The sequence below is a fragment of the Panthera uncia genome, chromosome B1 (genome assembly GCF_023721935.1).
Source record: "Panthera uncia isolate 11264 chromosome B1, Puncia_PCG_1.0, whole genome shotgun sequence".
NCBI lineage: Eukaryota > Metazoa > Chordata > Mammalia > Carnivora > Felidae > Panthera > Panthera uncia.
In genome coordinates, this window is record NC_064811.1 from 44,220,632 (window position 1) to 44,238,930 (window position 18,299).

The following is an 18,299-nucleotide window of genomic DNA, read 5'->3' on the forward strand; positions in this document are numbered from 1 at the left end:
TTCGGTTAAGCATCTGATTCTTGGTTTTGGCTCAGGTAATGATCTCACCGTTTGTGAGTTTGAGCCCTGCGTTGGGCCCTGTGCTGACAGTGCAGACCCTTCTTGGGATTCTCTCTCTCTCTCTCTCTCTCTCTCTCTCTCTCTCTGTCTCTCTGCCCCTCCCTGCTCTCTTTTTCTCAAATAAATAAACTTTAAAAACAAACATTTGCTGAGCATCTACTAAAGCACTCTTTGTGTCCTGTGGGGGTGTAAAGATGACTGAGACATGGCAGTTTGGTTGTGTGCATATTTTAAAAATTTATAGTATAGGGCCGATCATCTTACTAATATATCATCACCTAATCATGGGTGTCACTGTTAAAATTTATTGAGCACTTAATATATTCAGGGTGTAGACACTGAGTTGTAGATGAGTAAGACAAGGATCCTGTCCCTGAAGGACTGTCAGTGTGATTGGGAAGGCTGAACATGTTGATAACAATAACACATCCGTATAGCATACAAAGTAAAGTGATTGGAGTATCCTACGGGATACTTCATTTTTCTGAGTTTAATGGCAATACAACTTCTATTTTTAATGGAGAAGAAAGGCTCAGAAAAAAATAGGAACAAAGTATTCATTTAAGCTACTTACCTAAAATAGGCTGAAATAGAGATTAAATACTTAATCTCAAGCATACAGAACTCAGAGTACTTAACTTGGATTTATAAGGGATTAGAGAAGTAATAAAAGCAAGAATCTCAGGCAAGTGAGGGGGTATGGAGGGAAATCATATTGAGTAAATTTTTTTTTTAATATAAAGCTATTTTGAAATTTGTAAGATATTTACATGATTAAAAAACCAAAACAATAGAAGACTACGAGGAAATGTCTACCTCCCACTCTGTTCCCTCTCTCCCTTTTTTAAAATGTTTATTTAGTTTTTTAATCATTTTTTTAAATGTTTATTTATTATTGAAAGACAGAGAGAGAGCATGAGCATGGGAAGGAGAGACAGAGAAAGGAGGAGACACAGAATCCCAAGCAGGCTCCAGGCTCTGAGCTGTCAGCACAGAACCCAATGCGGGGCTCGAACTCACAAACTGCGAGATCATGACCTGAGTTGAAATTGGACATTTAACTGACTGAGCCACCCAGGCGCCCCTCTCCCCTTTTATAAGTAACCACTTTTATTCATTTATATGCATCTTTATATAAATTCAAGAAAATACTGTACAAGCTTATGTGTGTGTTCCCCCTTTCTTATCAAAGGGTAGCGTAAGCCATACTGTTCTTCACTCTTTACTTGACAGCGTATCTTCCCATATAACTAAATATAGAGTTTTTTCGTTAAAAAAAAGAAAAAGAAAAGCAGATGCCCCATGTTTTGTTACATAGTTGTGCCACTACTAGTTTAACACCTTGTTTGTTTCCAGGATGTTGCTATTATAAGCAATGCTATAATAAACCTGTACGTGATGTCATTTAGTACATGTCATGCAGTTATATCTGTAGAATAAATTTCCAGAAGTGAGATCACTGAAGGGTAAACACATCTGGAACTTTGGTTTAACAAAATCACCCTCCATGGGAGTTGATGCCCACGAGCAATGGAATTGCCTCTTTCTCTATAGCTTCACCATTGTAGTGTGTGTTTGAACTGCTGGCTTTTTGAAAATCTAATTGATGAAAAACTAGCATGTTAATTAAGCTTTAATTTGCATTTATCTTACCATCTGAATGACATTAAGCATCTTTATATATATATATTTTTTTTCATGTCCTTTGCCTATTCTATTTTCCTTTTGAGTTGCTAGGTATTTTTCTTACTTGAAGGATTAGCCCTTCGTCTGGGATATGTATGACCTATTTTTTCTGTTTATTAATGGTCTCTTTGTCTTTGCTTATTTTTATTTTGTTTTATTTTGCCATAAAATATTTTTATAATAACATTTATCAGTCATTTCTTTTTTAGCTTCTGTATGGAATCATATTTAGAAAGTCCTTCTTCCCCTTGCAGGTTATGAAGGAATTACCCATGTGTCTTCTTTTATAATCTTTAAAAAAAACATTTAAATCTTTTGATCCATTTGGAATTTATTGTGGTGTTTGGTATGAGTTATAAAGTGTTTTTAAAGTTTTTTAAAAATTAATTAATTAATCTATATTTATTTATTTATTTATTTTTATTTAGAGAGAGCATGGGCCAGGGAGGGGGCAGAGGGAGAGAGAAAAATCTTAAGCAGGCTCCACGCTCAGCACAAAGTCCAATGTGGGGCTTGATCTCACGACCATAAGCTCATGACCCCAAGATCATGACCTGAGTTGAAATCAAGAGTCTGACGCTTAACTGACAAAGCCACCCAGGTGCCCCTTGTGTGGGTTATAAATCCAGCTTTCTTAGCAGCTACCAGTTGCCAATGCTGTCTTCACATAGATGAAGTTGGGTAAAAATGAACATGAAAAATAGATTTGAAATTTGAGAAAATGTGTCACAAAAGTGCTAGTTTTGATCTCTAGTTTGCACAGAAGTCCCTGGTTTCTGTTGTCGTCATTGTCATAGTTTAACCAAATGGAAGGACTTGCCCTTTTTCCTGCCTCTATCTTCCCACCTTCAACCAAAACCCTTTCCCACGCTCTCCTATTTCTTGCCCAATGACCCAGAGCTAAGGCAGTGGGGAGCACAGTGCTAGGGAGCTGTGCCTAGGAGAGGATTAAGAAGAATGAACAGTAGTAATGGATCACATAGCTTATTATGTCATATCAAAGAATATCCCACTGTTTACATAGTCACACCCAAAATAGAAATGGACTGCTTCAAGACCAATCTTCAAAACAATAGTGTACACAAAACAAGCACAAATTTTACTTCAAAAAGCCTTGAAAAATAAAGTAGGTCTCTTACTGAAGTATCTTGAAGGGATACATAAGAGCAAAACCTGCTAAAATGCTCTTGAAGCATTTCTCTTCCCAGGTCCCAATCATCATGACAGCTAATCTCCAAAAATACCTTTCCTATTTCTCTCAAACTCCACCTTGACTCTCTCTTACCCTATCTTCCTGTGCCCCCTGGATCTATTCTGAGATGTGCTTCCTGCCTTTACTTTGTAGGTCATTTGTACACCATTTGGTACAACCCAGGACTAGAGGCTGAGCATCTCAAACATGGGCTCCTTAGGAGTCAGGGTAGAGGACAAAGTGGAGAACAGCTATACTTTAATATTTCATCCTTGTCATGTTACAGAATACTTTACTTGTGCTTGCAATGGGACTCACAGTGAACAATGCCTCGTCACTGCCGTCAGGGAACAGATTTAGTCATGCTCTCTCCCAGCAGATGGCAGCCTTCTCTTTTAAATGGCTTGGACCATCCCATTTGTAGCTGGAGGTGGCAATGTGTGTGATGTGGTTTGTGTGTTACAGAATAAAATACAGACATTTAAGGCGTGTAACAGCCATAATGTTCTGATTATCTCTTAGAGGGAGATGCTATTCATCATTTTGCTCCAAACTCTGGCAGGGCTCATTGGATCTAGCCCAACCACAAATTGTGCTGTCCTCTCCTTTGCTCACTTCTCTCTAGCCACCCTGACCAACTGTCCTACTGTGCCTTTTGCTTGATTCCACCTCAGCCTTTACGCTTGTCATTTCTCCTGTCTGAAATGCTTTCCCTCTCTCACCTGGTGAGAGTCAGGATTTGGTTCTGGGCTGTCTGATTCCAGAGCCAGTAGCCTTACTCATTAAACAATATTGTGGTAGAGCCCAAACTTGTCTGCTTTGAAAAATACCAGTGCTTGTGTTCCACCTCCAAAGATTGTGGATTTAATTGGTCTAGGGTGTGGTCTGGGCCCTACAATTTTTTTTTTTTTTTAACATTTATTTATTTTTGAGAGACAAAGTGAGCAGGAGAGGGGCAGAGAGAGAGGGAGACCCAAAATCCAGAGCAGCCTCTAGGCTCCGAGCTATCAGCATAGAGCCCAATGCAGGGCTCAAACCTATGAACCATGAGATCATGACCTGATCCAAAGTCCGATGCTTAACCAACTGAGCCACTCAGGTGCCCCTGGGCCCTACAATTTTTAAACATCCCAGGGTGATTCTAGTTTGGAAACCATTGTAACACTGCCTTGCTTGGGACATTAGCTAACAATAGCCACCTGAGAGCTATTCTATTCCACCAATTGGTAAGATAACATCAAAAGTATTTCCAAAATTAGAGTGCAGTCTCTACCTGTGGGAGAAACTACCATGATAGGGCAATAGGAAAAGTGTTTTCATTCATATTATCAATATTTGTAGAATTTTTTTTAAGATTTATTCAGTTTTATACTGACTTTCTGACCTGTGTATATAAAGCTGAAAACCAAGCTTGGTGATACGTGAAAAGTCCATGGGACAAGCGTTGCATCTGTCATGAGGGACAGCATGACTGGGCACAAAGGGTGTATTTGTAGGGCTACTCTTCCCTTTTCCTTAGGTCTGAATCAGTTTAGCCTTAAAAAGCAGAGTAATAGGGGGCTTCTGGGTGGCTTAGTAGGTTAAGCATCAGACTCTTGATTTCAACTCAGGTCATGATCTCACGGTTTGTGGGATCGAGCCCCACGTGCATCTCTGCACTGAGTGTGGAGCCTGCTTGGATTCTTTCCCCCTATCTCTCTGCCCCTCCCTACCCCCTCAAGATAAGTAAACATTAAAAAAAGTAGAGTAATAGAAAAAATCCCAATTCAAAAATTCCATTTACTTTTTTTTCTTTTTTTAAGTTTGTAGCCTATCTCCTACTCTGCTGTAAACTCCTTGAGAGGTGAACATGTCCTGCTCATTTTTGTTCTCTGAGCACTGCTACACATAGTGGGAGCCCAATCAATACTTGGTTGCTGTGTTTCCTGTATTGCTCCTACCTTGATACATTAAAGTAGTAACTAATAATTCGGACTACCATGCATCTACTATTTGCAGAGTACTTTACATATATGTCAGTACTCTTTATACACACATACCTATTACTCTCCTATCTGAGAAGGGATACTGAGTCTCAGAGAAGGTAAGTAACTTATCCAAGGTTGTATAGCTGAGTCACAGAACTGGGGTTTGAGTCATGTTTGATGCCAGAGAACACTCACTTTTCATTACCCAAAACACTTCAGAGGGTAGGAAATGATATTTCAGAATTCTCAGATATGATTAAAAACTCCAAGAAGAAACTGGAACAATCTGCCCTTCTGTGGCCTATTATAATAGGCCTTTACATAGCTTGGCATGTGTGATCGCCTACATTTTCCCACATTTAGAAAAAAACTAAACATGATTTTTAATTTGCTTTACCATTTCTTCTGTTTTGAACATTTCAGGTGGACCCAATTTTCCACTGATAATGCAATGAACACGTTTGTGCATCCATTTTTGCCTGCACTTGGAATGATTTCTTTAGGGTACATTTCTACAAGTAGAATTAGATTAAGGACATAAACATTGCTGACTTATACTGCCAAATTATTTTTCATAAAGTGTACTAGTTTAGATTTCTACCAGCAGTACACAAAAATACTCATCTCATTTTACTCTTCTTTTTTTTATAAATATATTTATTTTGAGAGAGAGAGAAAAAAAAAACATAAGCAGGGAAGGGGCGGAGAGAGAAGGGGAGAGAGAGGATTCCAAGCAGGCTCCACACTGTCAGCACGGAGTGCAGAACCTGACCTGGGGCTCAAACTCAAAAACTGCAATATCATGACCTGACCTGAAATTGAGAGTCAGACACTTAACTGACCTAGCCATCCAGGCACCCTTTGTCTTACTTTTCTAATTTCATTATCCTTTGCAAAATTCTTTTGCTAATTTTATAGTTAAAAAAAAAATCTCATCCTTTACTTACATTGTTTTGATTACAAGTAAACATGAACTTTTTCTTTTATTTATGTCTTACCAAATACATGTATATATGTTTTTATGCCTTCATATATGTTTTTATGTCTTCCTATATTAATTCAGTTTCTATCCTTTGTCCATTCAACTTTTGACACATACCTTGGTGTTTTCATATTCATCTACACTTTTATAATCTTCAGGTATTAAGACTTTAATAACCCTTTGTCATCTTATTGCCAAATATTTTCATTTCCTCTTTAAGTTTTAATTTTTGGCACCCAGAAGTTTTAAGTTTTAAATATTTTAATCTATTTATCTTTTCCCTCTATATCTTTTGTTGCCTTTAACTGAGATTAAAATCCAGTGATTAAGTAGATATTCTCTTACTTTTGCCCTAATTCAACTTTAAAAAAAAAAGTGTTTATTTTTGAGAGCAGGGGAAAGGGCAGAGAGAGGGAGAGAGAGAATCCCAAGCAGGCTTTGCACTGACAGTGCACAAGGCTCAATCCCACAAACCTGAGATCATGACCTGAGCCAAAATCAAGAGTCAGACGCTTAAACGACTGAGCCACCTAGGCGTCCTCTAATTCAACTTTTTAAAAAAGTATTTAACTCTTCGATTTACTTGTGGTTTATTTTGGTACATGCTGTGACATATTTAATTTGGCCATTCCCCTAGATAGTTATTTTTCACAGTCTCTTTTTGTATTGATTTGTGATGCTGTCTTTATCATGTCTTTGATTCTTATTGAATATAATGTTTGCTTTTACTTTTCTTCTTATAGATACTGGTCCCTTTGGCATTGCAAGGAAATGGTAAGATTGTAGGTGTACTACTATTCTCCCAGACTCTAACTAGCTGATGGTGCAGACTCAATCTGGGGCATCTGAAGGGAAAGCCTATCTTGGGGGTTCCTGTGCTTTTTCTTGGTCATAAAGCCCTTTTCTAATTCCCACAGAAAAAGGAAACAAGAGGGTTAAAGTGGTTAAGAAGTGATATGGGGGAAGAAGATGAAGATGTAGAACTCTCCTTAGATTCACTCAGCGTTTTACTTGTTTGCTAAATACTAGGTGTATGTTACATGTTAGGCCTGAACCTTTAAGGGACTTGGGATGCTGCATTGACAATCTCGTGACAGATTTTGTGAAGCTCCAGGTCAATGTATCCCAATATCCCCTCACCTCTATTTCAAGTACAGTAGCTAATGAAATTTATCAATAGAAAAAAGAAAGTGTACATAGAGTGCAGAAAGTAGATACCTCCTGAACAATCAATGCTTACTCTGTTTGGCTAAGATGGAGCTAGAAGAAGTAACAGAGTAGAATCATTAAAGAGAAATATCAAGGATTCATGTCAGTGGCTCATATAGATGAGAAGTCAATAATAATAATTTTATTTGTATCCATTCTTTTAATAAGTGGGTTAAATCATTCATATTTATTGTTATTGCTTAACATTTACATTTATTGTTATTATTTAGACTTTTGGGTTTTTAAAGTTTTTTTTTTAATTTATTTTGAGAGAGACAGAGACAGCACAAGTGGGGGAGGGGCAGAGAGAGAGGGAGAGAGAGAGAGAATCCCAACCAGGCTTTGTGCTGACAGCACAGAGCCCAATATGGGGCTCAAACCCATGAAACAGTGAGATCATGACCTGAGCTGAAACCAAGAGTTGGATGTTTAACTGACTGAGCCATCCAGGTATCCCAACTCTTGGATTTCTTATTTGCTGTGTTTTCTAGGGGTTTATTTCCCCTTCAACTCGTCCAGGCAGTAAATACCACCACCTTATCTTTATGTAATGCTTTGCATTTAAAAAAATTTCTTTTCTCACAAGACTCCTGAGAAGTTGATAGGACAAATATAATCAAGTAGATTTTACTGATAGAAAATGAAATTCAGAAGAGCTGGTAGAAAAACTAACATTTACTGAGTATTACCAAGTGCCCACTTAACATACCACATTACTTCAAATAAATGTATGCTGGGTAAGCAAACTCTCCTGGGGCTAAACACACACAGTGAAATAGTTTATACCCGATAAGTTTTTATACTTAAAACACATATTTTTGTTCGTGTTGTTATACCACTTCTTGCTTTTGTTTGGCTGGTTAATTTGGCTTGATCCTATAAGGAAATTGTGCTATCTTTATTACTTAATCATATCTCCATTGTCTAAAAAGATTATTGTTAAACAAATATGATGTGCCTGATTGTTATGAAAGAAAATATTCTCTGAATATAAACAACATAGTTAAATGTAGAAGAGCATTTTGACTGAGAAAATTGTTTGTATTAATCACTTCAGACCTGTAATAAATTCCATAATTATTGTTAGATTAAGGTATATTTATTGTTCTGCACCCAAGGTAAGGATTTCAAAAACTTTCTGAGCTATTGGCAAGCCATAGGAGACTAATAATCAATGAAGACATGGGACAGCAATGTAATCCTCATTTAAAAAAAATCTGCCTTCAAACGTGAAAATCCTTCAACCACTTTCTTTTGTTTCTGCACAGGACAATGACTAGACATTGTGAGGTAATGTAAGACATGAAAGATGGGGGAAGCCTGTGTTAAGATGAAGAGATAGGTTAGAGATGTAGCTGTAGTGACATAATACACAAGAAGTGAATGAAGAGGACGGATGTTAGTCAGACCTCCACACAGAAGAAGCAAATGTTAATGAGATTATTTCCAATTGAAGTAACAACCCAATTAAAGTGTCTATAGGAATAAACTAGGAAACTGTCATTAGTCTATAAAGTGACACATTAAAAAAACATTATTTAGCTAGTGAAGAAAAAGGTAGCGAGGGAAAACTTGGCTTGGAAGTGATGATGGAAGCCAGAAGCTAACTTGTTTTAAAAGATTAATGTATATAAAATGTTTTGTCTGCAACTCTGGCTTTCTTTTTCCTCCACCTAGCCACCCTTTCTGGAAAGCTGGCTCAGGCTCTCTCGGCAGGGCTTATGCAGTGCTTACATGATGAAGCCCTTCTTCTGTTGAATATGGATGTAGATTTTTTTTTTTCCTGGCAATGGACAGTATCTTCATTGTTTCTAGATATTAAAAGGCATGACTTGGGGGTTGCATCTTATCAATTATATAGCTGATCCCCAAAATTTTACCACCAAAGTACCTTTTAGTTATCTTTATCCATGACCATAATCTCATGTTTTGAAAGATTTTTTTTTGTTATTGCTCACAAAACAAACTACATTTGTTAATTTTTTTTTTAATTTTTTTTTAACGTTTATTTATTTTTGAGACAGAGAGAGACAGAGCATGAATGGGGGAGGGTCAGAGAGAGAGGGAGACACAGAATCGGAAGCAGGCTCCAGGCTCTGAGCTGTCAGCACAGAGCCCGACGCGGGGCTCGAACTCACGGACCGTGAGATCGTGACCTGAGCCGAAGTCGGATGCTTAACCGACCAAGCCACCCAGGCGCCCCTGTTAATTTTTTTTAATTAAGGACAGATGTAAGTATTAATTAGAGTCTCCTATCAGTATGAGGTAACATGGAGATGATATAATTCAGAAACAAATTGGGTATTTGAGGTAGCCTATACTGACTGTGGATAGTGTAGGATGCCATTTGACCTTTTGAAATATTCTAAAGGTTGTGGACTCCCATTATTGTATTTGTAGATCCCTTAAGTATTTGAGAACTTCAGGCTGGGAACTCTTGAATTAAGCAGCAGAAACTTGAGGGACAAAATGCAGATAGGTTGCTTGCAATAGCAAAGGGGTAAATTAGAAGGGTCCAGAGGATTAGACATTGGGGAGGAAAGAGTGTGGATGTGGGGTACTATTCTTACAACTTCAAGTCTGTATTTTATCTAGAAACCTCTTCAAGTGATACAAGCTTACTGATAGTTTACTGATTTTCCTGTATAAGACACTTAAACTAAGTTTATATTTTAAACAATTAAGTACCAATTCAGTTCAACTCAGCGTTGGCCGAGCATTGACTACATACAGAGTTTCATACTAGGTGTTGTGGGTGGGAAAGGAAAAAGGAACTAACGTTTATTGAATACCCACTCCATGGTTGGAAGTTGCTAGGTATGCAACCCTTTGAGATGGATATAGTTATTTTCCTTTATAGATGAGGCTAACCATGCTGGTCACCTATTATTTTTCTGGGGCATGCTTCTTCCCTGGGGAAGAAGCTCTTCCTAATTTGCTTTTGCTAATTAACTATTGGAATGGGAAAATCTTTCCTTGAAAAATCTGTATAGCTAGTTATTTTTCAATATAATCTGATCAGTAATGCCTTCTTTGACCACCCTATTTTAAGTTGCAACCCTCTCCCCACCGCACACTCCTGAAAGCTCAAGGAATTAAATAACTTGCCCATGTGTAAGAACACAGCACTTCATTTTAAAATAATAAAAACCCAGAATCTCCAATATGGATGCTGGAATAATAATTTGTTAGATGAGCAGAATTATTGGATTGAGTGTTCTATGTCCCCAAGATTGGTTGCTGCCAGGACCACACTGGCCTCAAGGAAACTGTCCCACTGTTAACACTGTGGCCTGGTTTGTGTGCATTGAATCCCTGCTTACATTACTCCCTAGCATAGCCTAGGCAAGGTGTTAAGGGGCAAATAAGTTGTAATTAAAGCCTGAAGCAATGCTAATGAATTAGACAGGGGAACATGGAAACAGATAATCTGATTGAAGGGTTTTTTCCCCTTGCTTCCCCCCACTTTCCTGAAAGGAGCTTCATGATGCATCAGTCACCATTTAATGAGGGAGGCCATGTGTTTCACATAAGGATTTGCCCACACTGTGTCAGGCCTGAATCCTGCCTGACACCAGGGCCAGGGCTTATTTTAAGACAAAGACCCCACGAAAAAAAGAACTACAGGCCAATATCTCTGAAGAACATGGGTGCAGAAATTCTCAACACAATACTAGCAAATAGAATCTAACAGTACATTAAAAGAATCACTCACCACAATCAAGTCCGTCAATGTGATACACCACATTAATAAAAGAAGAAATAAGAAGCATACAGCCCTCTCAGTAGATGCAGAAAAAGCATTCGACAAAATACAGCATCCATTCTTGATAAACATCCTCAACAGAGTAGGGATAGAGGGAACATACCTCAACATCATAAAGGCCATATATGAAAGACCCACAGCTAATATCATCCTCAATTGGAAAAAACTGAGAGGTTTTCCTCTGAGGTCAGGAACAAGACAGGGATGTCCATTCTCACCATTGTTATTTAACATAGTACTGGAAGTCCTAGCCACAGCAGTCAGACAACAAAAAAATAAAAGGCATCCAGATTGGCAAGGAAGAAGTCAAACTTTCACAATTTTCTAGAACACCCAAAAGACCCCACCAAAAATTGTTAGAACTGATACATGAATTCAGTAAAGTCACAGAATACAAAATATATGTACAGAGCTCTGTTACATTTCTATACACCCATAATGAAGCAGCAGAAAGAGAAATCAAGGAATTGATCCCATTTACAATTGCACCAAAACCCATAAGATACCTGGGGATAAACCTAACCAAAATGGTAAAAGATCTGTACTCTGAAAACTATAGAACACTTATGAAAGAAATTGAAGATGACACAAAAAAATGGGAAAACATTCCATGCTAATGGATTGGGAAAACAAATATTGTTAAAATGCCTATACTACCCAAAGCAATCTACACATTTAATGCAACCCCTATCGAAATACTACCAGCATTTTTTACACAGCTAGAACAATCCTAAAATTTGTATGGAACCACAAATGACTCTGAATAGCCAAAACAATCTTGAAAAAGAAAAGCAAAGCTGGAGGCATCACAATTCCAGACTTCAAGTTCGTTACAAACCTTAGTGATTAAGACAGTATGGTACTAGCACAAAAACAGACACAGAGATCAATGGAACAAAATAGAAAACCCAGAAATGGACCCACAACTATATGGTCAACTAATATTTGACAAAACAGGAAAGAATATCCAATGGAAAAAAGCGACTTCAACAAATGGTGTTGGGAAAACTTGGCAGCAACATGCAAAAGAATGAAACTGGACCAGTTTCTTACACTATACACAAAAATAAATTTAAAAATGCATGAAATACCTACATATGAGATAGGAAACCATAAAAATCCAGAGCAGAACACAGGCAGTAACCTCTTTGATATTGGCCCACAGCAGCTTCTTACTAGATATGTCTCTGGAGGCAAGGGAAACAAAAGCAAAAATGAATTCCTGGGACTTTATCAAGATCAAAAGATTCTGCACATCAAAGGAAACAACAAACAAAACTAAACGGCTACCTTCAGAGTGGGAAAATATATTTGCAAATGACATATCTGATAAAGGGTTAGTATCCAAAATCTGTAAAAAGCTTATAAAACTCAACACCCAAAAAACAAATAACCCAGTTAAAAAATGAGCAGAAGACATGAATAGGCATTTTTTCAAAGAAGATACCCAAATGGCTGACACATTAAAAGATGCTCAACATCACTGATCATCAGGGAACTATAAATCAAAAAGTACAATGAGATAACACTTCACACCTGTCAGAATGGCTAAAATCAACAACACAAGAAACAACAGATGTTGGGGAGGCAGGGAAAGGAGAACCCTCTTACACTGTTGGTGGGAATGCAAACTGGAGCAGCTCCTCTGGAAGAAGGTTTGGAGGATTATCAAAAAGTTAAAAATACACTACCATCCAGCAATTGCACTACTTGGTATTTACAGAAATACTGATTTGAAGGGATACATGCACCCTGATGTTTATAGCAGCATTATCAACAATAGCCAAATTATGGAAAGAGCCCATATGTCCACAGACTGATGAGTGGATAAAAGATGTGGTATATTTATACAATGGAATATTTCTCAGCCATCAAAAAGAATGAAATCTTGCCATTTGCAATGATGTGGATGGAGCTGGAGACTATTATGCCAAGTGAAATAAGTGAGTCAGAGAAAGACAAATACCATATGATTTCACTCATGTGGAATTTAAGAAACAAGACAAATGAATATAGGGGAAAAAGAGAGAGAGGCAAACCATAAAGCAGACTCTTAACTATAGAGAACAAACTGAGCATTGCTGGAGGGGAGGTGGGCCAGGGGATGGGTTAAATGGGTGATGGGTATTAAGGAGGACAGTTGTGATGAGCACTGGGTGTTATATGTAAGTGATGAATCACTAAATTATACACCTGAAACTAATATTACACTGTATGTTAATTGGAATTTAAATAAAAACTTGAAACTAAAAAAAAAAAAGGGTCTGTTAAAGAGTTCAGGCGAATTTTAGGAAGAATGATTTTACTTTTTGTGCAAGAAGTACTTCCTTTGAGTAATTTTCCTGACCTCTTACCTTATTATCCCTTAATTAGACTCCTGAGAGGGATGGAAGTAACTTCTGTTTGATGGAATTGAGCAAGAGAGAACTGGTTCCTTCTGGGTCCAATTTCTTTGGGACCTGTCTATCAATAGGAAGTGATCTTTGTGATCTGTTCTCTGTCACATAGCAAACTTAGCCCCTGCGGGGGAAGGCTTGCAGCTTTGGGGGACAAGTTCAATTCAGGATTGTCAGGGATACATACTACTGTCTTCAGTATCACTTAATCAATAATAGAGAAAGTATTTTTATTCTATTTATCTGACTCCTGTGTCTGTTTTTAGTTAGTTCTTAATTGTGGGCAAAAAAGTGTTGTTATTTGTTAGGACCTTCAAACTCCAAGAAAGTGAATAAATAATTACAATATGAGCTACACACATAGGTGGTGTATTAGTCTGCACAGGATAGGCAATGCTGTAGTAACAAATAAGATACAAAACTCTCAATGACTTAAAGCAATAAACATTTATTTCTCCCTCCTGTCACAGTCCAGTGTGAGATGGCTTGGCCTCTTCTGTCTTTTAGCTATACCATCTAGAATATGTGGCTTACAGAATCACTGCAATAAGGGAAGAAGGGAATGGAGCAGGCACATTGGCCCTGGAATTGATACTGAACACTTCTGTTAAAATTAGACATAACTATTCACATGGCTGTAAACAACTGAAGGGAAGCTTGGAAATATGGAGGAACACATGGGTACTTGGTGAGCACAAACTCTCTCTGCTATAGGTAGATTCAGAACAATCAGGGAAGGTTCAAAGGAGCAGAGTAGGGAAGAAAAAGGGTTGAGTGGTACTCAAAGTATACTTTGCCTATTTCATAGTTTTCCCAAAGCCAAATATTCTCTCTGAAATTTATCTATATGATCTCTTCAGAATCCAGTGCCATCAAGCCATTTACAAATTAACTTAATATGAGAACTGAGGGTTTTTCCCATTAAGTGTGCATTTTATCTGGGGTCTTCTGGAGACAATATGCTCTTGGTTTTATTGCAGGTTTATTGTCTTTGTTCCAGTATGTATTATATTTGCCATGATTCTAGGAGAGAGAATTTTGGGTCCACAATATTTTTGAATACTTTGAGCTTTCAGTACTCTTCAGATCACATCAAATAGTGCTTTGGGTTTTTCCCCCCTAAGATGGGATTTGTTTGAGTAGGAGTCATCTAATATAACCATGTTTGTTAAGCATTTTCTCTGAATTAATCAGCTGGTATTTGTTAGTCTTTTTTCTAGGAAGAGAATCCAAGACCTTTCTAGGCCTAAAAAACAATGGGGAACCCCAGATAGGTAAGACAACATTACATAGTCTTGTTTGTGATGAGTTTGTTCCTTACATTAGATAGGTAAGTATTATTCTTACTTGCCCACTAACCTTGTATCCTAGGTTTAGTCACCTCTCTGCTCAGCTCAATCCACTGAACCAGTATCGTCCCCTCAGTTAAGTCAACATATGGAAGGCTAACCCTAAGTCAGTAGTTCTCAAATTTGTCTGCACATAGAATCACCTGGGGACATATAAAGCACTGATGCCTGGGCCCCATCCCCAGAAATCCTAATTTACTTTGTCTAGGGTGCAGCCCATGCATCGGGAGTATTAAAAGCTCCCAGATAATTCTAATAAGCTTACAGATTTGAAAAACACTTTGAAAATCTTGTGTTCATCCTTTGGGTTCAACTTTGTTGCTCCTAACACGCTGTCTCTAAGCCTTTGCCTAGAGAACACCTGTTCTCTGAATTTCCAGCCGATTGGACCCACTGTCCTCCTATCCTTGGCCACAGGACTCCCCCTTTTCTTCTTTGGCTCCTGAGTAAAGCCTTACTTTTTTTCCTTTTTTTCTCATCTTTTATTGCTTAAAAGAAAAATAATACATATTATTTTTAAAGCAGTTTTAGGTTTACAGAAAAATTGGCCAAAAGTACACAGAGTTTCTGTATTACTACCCACTCCTCTTGTTTCCCATATTAGCATCTGGTATTAGTGTGGTACATTTGTTACAACTGATGAAGAGATATTGACATATTATACACTAAAGCCTATAGTTTACATTAGGGTTCAATTTTGTGTGTTATACAGTTCTGTGGACTTTGACAAATGCATGTCGTGTGTTCACCATTACAGTATTATGTAAAATAGTTTCACTGCCCTAAAAATTATCTGTATTCTACCTATTCATCTCTTTCCTTCTGTGCCCCCTTTCCAAAATCCTGGAAACCACTGATTTTTTTTTTTTACTGTATGTATAGTTTTGCCTTTTCCAGAATGGCATAGTTAAAATGATATGGTACATAACCTTTCCAGATTGACTTCTTTCACTTAATGTGCATTTAAGATTCCTCCATGTCTTTTCATTGCTTAATAACTCATTTCTTTTTAGCACTAATTTGATTATCCATTCATCTATTGAAGGATGTGTTATTTCTGTCCAATTTTTCGCAATTATGAATAAAGATGCTCTAAACATTGATATGCAGGTTTTCATGTAGATAAAAGTTTTTAACTCGTTTGGGTAAACACCTAGGAATGCAATTTCTGGATCATACGGTAAGAATATGTTTAGATTTGTAAGAAATTGCCAAACATCTTCTAAAGTTTCTGCCAATCCCACCATCAATGAATAATACTTCCTGTTGTTCCACATCCTTACCGGGCATTTGGTGTTTTGTATTTTAGCCATTCTAAATGTGTGTAGTGGTATCTTTCTCATTGTTTTAATTTGTAACTCTCTAATGACATGATGCTGAGCATATTTCACATGCTTATTTGCCATCTGTGTATCTTCTTTGATGAAGTGTGTGTTGAGCTCTTTTGCCCACTTTTTAATTGGGTTATTTGTTTTCTTATTGTTGAAATGTAACAGTTCTTTGTATATTTTCAATACCAATCCTTTATCAGATGCTATATATTCATATATTGAATTCATATATTCATATGAATAATTCATATATTGAATTCATAAAATTCATATATTGAAACCTAATCCCCAATGTGATGGTATTAGGAGGTAAGGCCTTCTGAAGGTGATTAAATCATGAGGATGGCATATGCATGAATGGGATTAATGTCCTTATAAAAGAGACTTCAAAGAACTCCTTACCCCTTCAGCAATGTGGGAACACAGCAACAACATGCCTGGCTATAAACCAGAGAGCATGTCTTCACCAGGCACCAAATCTGCTGATGCTTTGATCTTGGATTTTCAAACCCCCAGAATTGTGAGGAATAGACTTCTGTTGTTTATAAGCCACCCTATCTATGGTATTGGTGTAGTAACCTGAATAGATTAGGACATCAGATATGTGCCTTGCAAATATTTTCTCCTAGTCTGTGGCTCGTCTTTTCATTCTCTTATCAGTGTCTTTTGTAAAGCAAAAGTTTTTAATTTTAATGAAGTCCAGATTATCAATTTTTTCTCTCATGGATTATGTTTTGCTTGTATTTTAAAATGCATTGCTAAATCTAAGATGACCTAGATTTTCTCTTATGTTACCTTCTAGAATTTTACAGTTTTGCATTTACATTTATATCTAAGATACATTTCAAGTTAATTTTTGTGATAGGTGTAAGGTATGTTTCTAGATTTTTTTTTTTTTTTGTATGTGGATGTCCATTTTTTTAGCACCATTTGCTGAAAAGACTGTCTTTTGTCTATTGTATAACCTTCAATCCTTTGTCAAAGGTTAGCTGACTGTATTTGTGTGGATCTATTTCTGGGATCTCTCTTTTTGCATTGATCTATTTGTCTATTCTTTCACCAATATGATTGTCTGATTACTGTGGCTGATTACTACTGATTACTACTACTGAAGTCAGGTAGTAGCAGTCCTCTGATTTAGTTCTTCTTTTTCAATATTGTGTTGGCTATTCTGGATCTTTTATCTCTCCACATAAACTTTGGAATCAGTTTGTGAATATCTACAAAGTAACTCATTGGGATTTTGATTGGGATTGCACTGGATCTGATAACCAGGTTGGAAAGAACTGACATCTTGATAATATTGAGTCTTTCCACCCACGAACATGGACTCTCCATTTATTTAGTTCTTCTTTGATTTCTTTCACCAGAGTTTTATAGTTTTCTTTATATGAATCTTATACATGTATTGTTGGATTTATACCTATGTATTTCATTTTTTTTCTGCTGCTAATGTAAATAGTGTTATGTTTTAAATTTTAAATTCCAATTTTTCATTGTTGGTGTATATAAGAAATCAGTAGAATTTGTGTATTAATGTTGTATCCTGCAACTTTGCTATAATCTAAAATTTTCATTTTTAAAAGACTTGTTTTTAAACATTAAGAATATAACATGCTTAAATACTCTCTTTTTCATGGATGGGTACATACTCATATACATTGATGAGAGGCATGCACTGATAAGAGATGTGTTAATGAATATTGCTAGAACTGTTAGTAATCTTAGAACACTTCTCTCCAACCTGCTCCTTTTGCATTAAAAAAATTTGAAGGAGTGATTTAATTAGACAATTGAGCTTAGAAAAGCTAAGTAACCCAGCTTGGGGGTACCCAAACTGGGATTTGAATCTATGTTCATAGCCCACAAAATCCATTTACTTACATTATATCACAATGACTGTTTTAGAAAGATGTGGTCCCTTTGATGGCATGGAGAATTAGAGCCAGGAAGATTTATTTGAGGCTATTACAAAATGTAGGAGACAAATAATGAAGGCTTGTCCTAAGAGAGTGGCTTTTAAGGTTACAAGAAAGGTTAAAGTCAAGATAAAGATGGGCAGGACTTAGTGACAAATGAAGAACCTGAGAGAGGAGGAGTCAAATATGATTTCTAGGTTTCTGTTTTTATTTTTAATATTTTTAATTTTTATTTATTTTGAGAGAGAGAGTATGTGTGTGCATGCAAGCTGGGGAGAAGCAGAGAGAGAGAGAGAGAGAGAGAGAGAGAGAGAGAGAGAATCTCAAGCAGGCTCCACACTGTCAGCACATAGCCTGACATGGGGCTCAAGCTCAGGAATCCTGAGATCGTGATCTGAGCTGCAACCAAGAGTCAGTCACTTAATCGACTGAGCCACCCAGT

At 37.1% G+C, this 18,299-nt stretch overlaps 1 protein-coding gene across 4 annotated transcripts in view; it reads left to right on the forward strand.

Moving 5' to 3' along the window:
* Positions 1-18,299, forward strand: part of THEGL (theg spermatid protein like) — a 49,701-nt gene that overhangs the window by 5,666 nt on the left and 25,736 nt on the right. For 3 of the 4 annotated variants that reach the window (XM_049630522.1, XM_049630520.1, XM_049630523.1), the window contains exons 2-3: positions 6,631-6,661; positions 14,467-14,532. In XM_049630522.1, coding sequence (XP_049486479.1) covers positions 6,631-6,661; positions 14,467-14,532 — 97 coding nt within the window. The remainder of the gene's footprint in view (positions 1-6,630; positions 6,662-14,466; positions 14,533-18,299) is intronic. The other variant, XM_049630524.1, reaches the window with a different exon arrangement.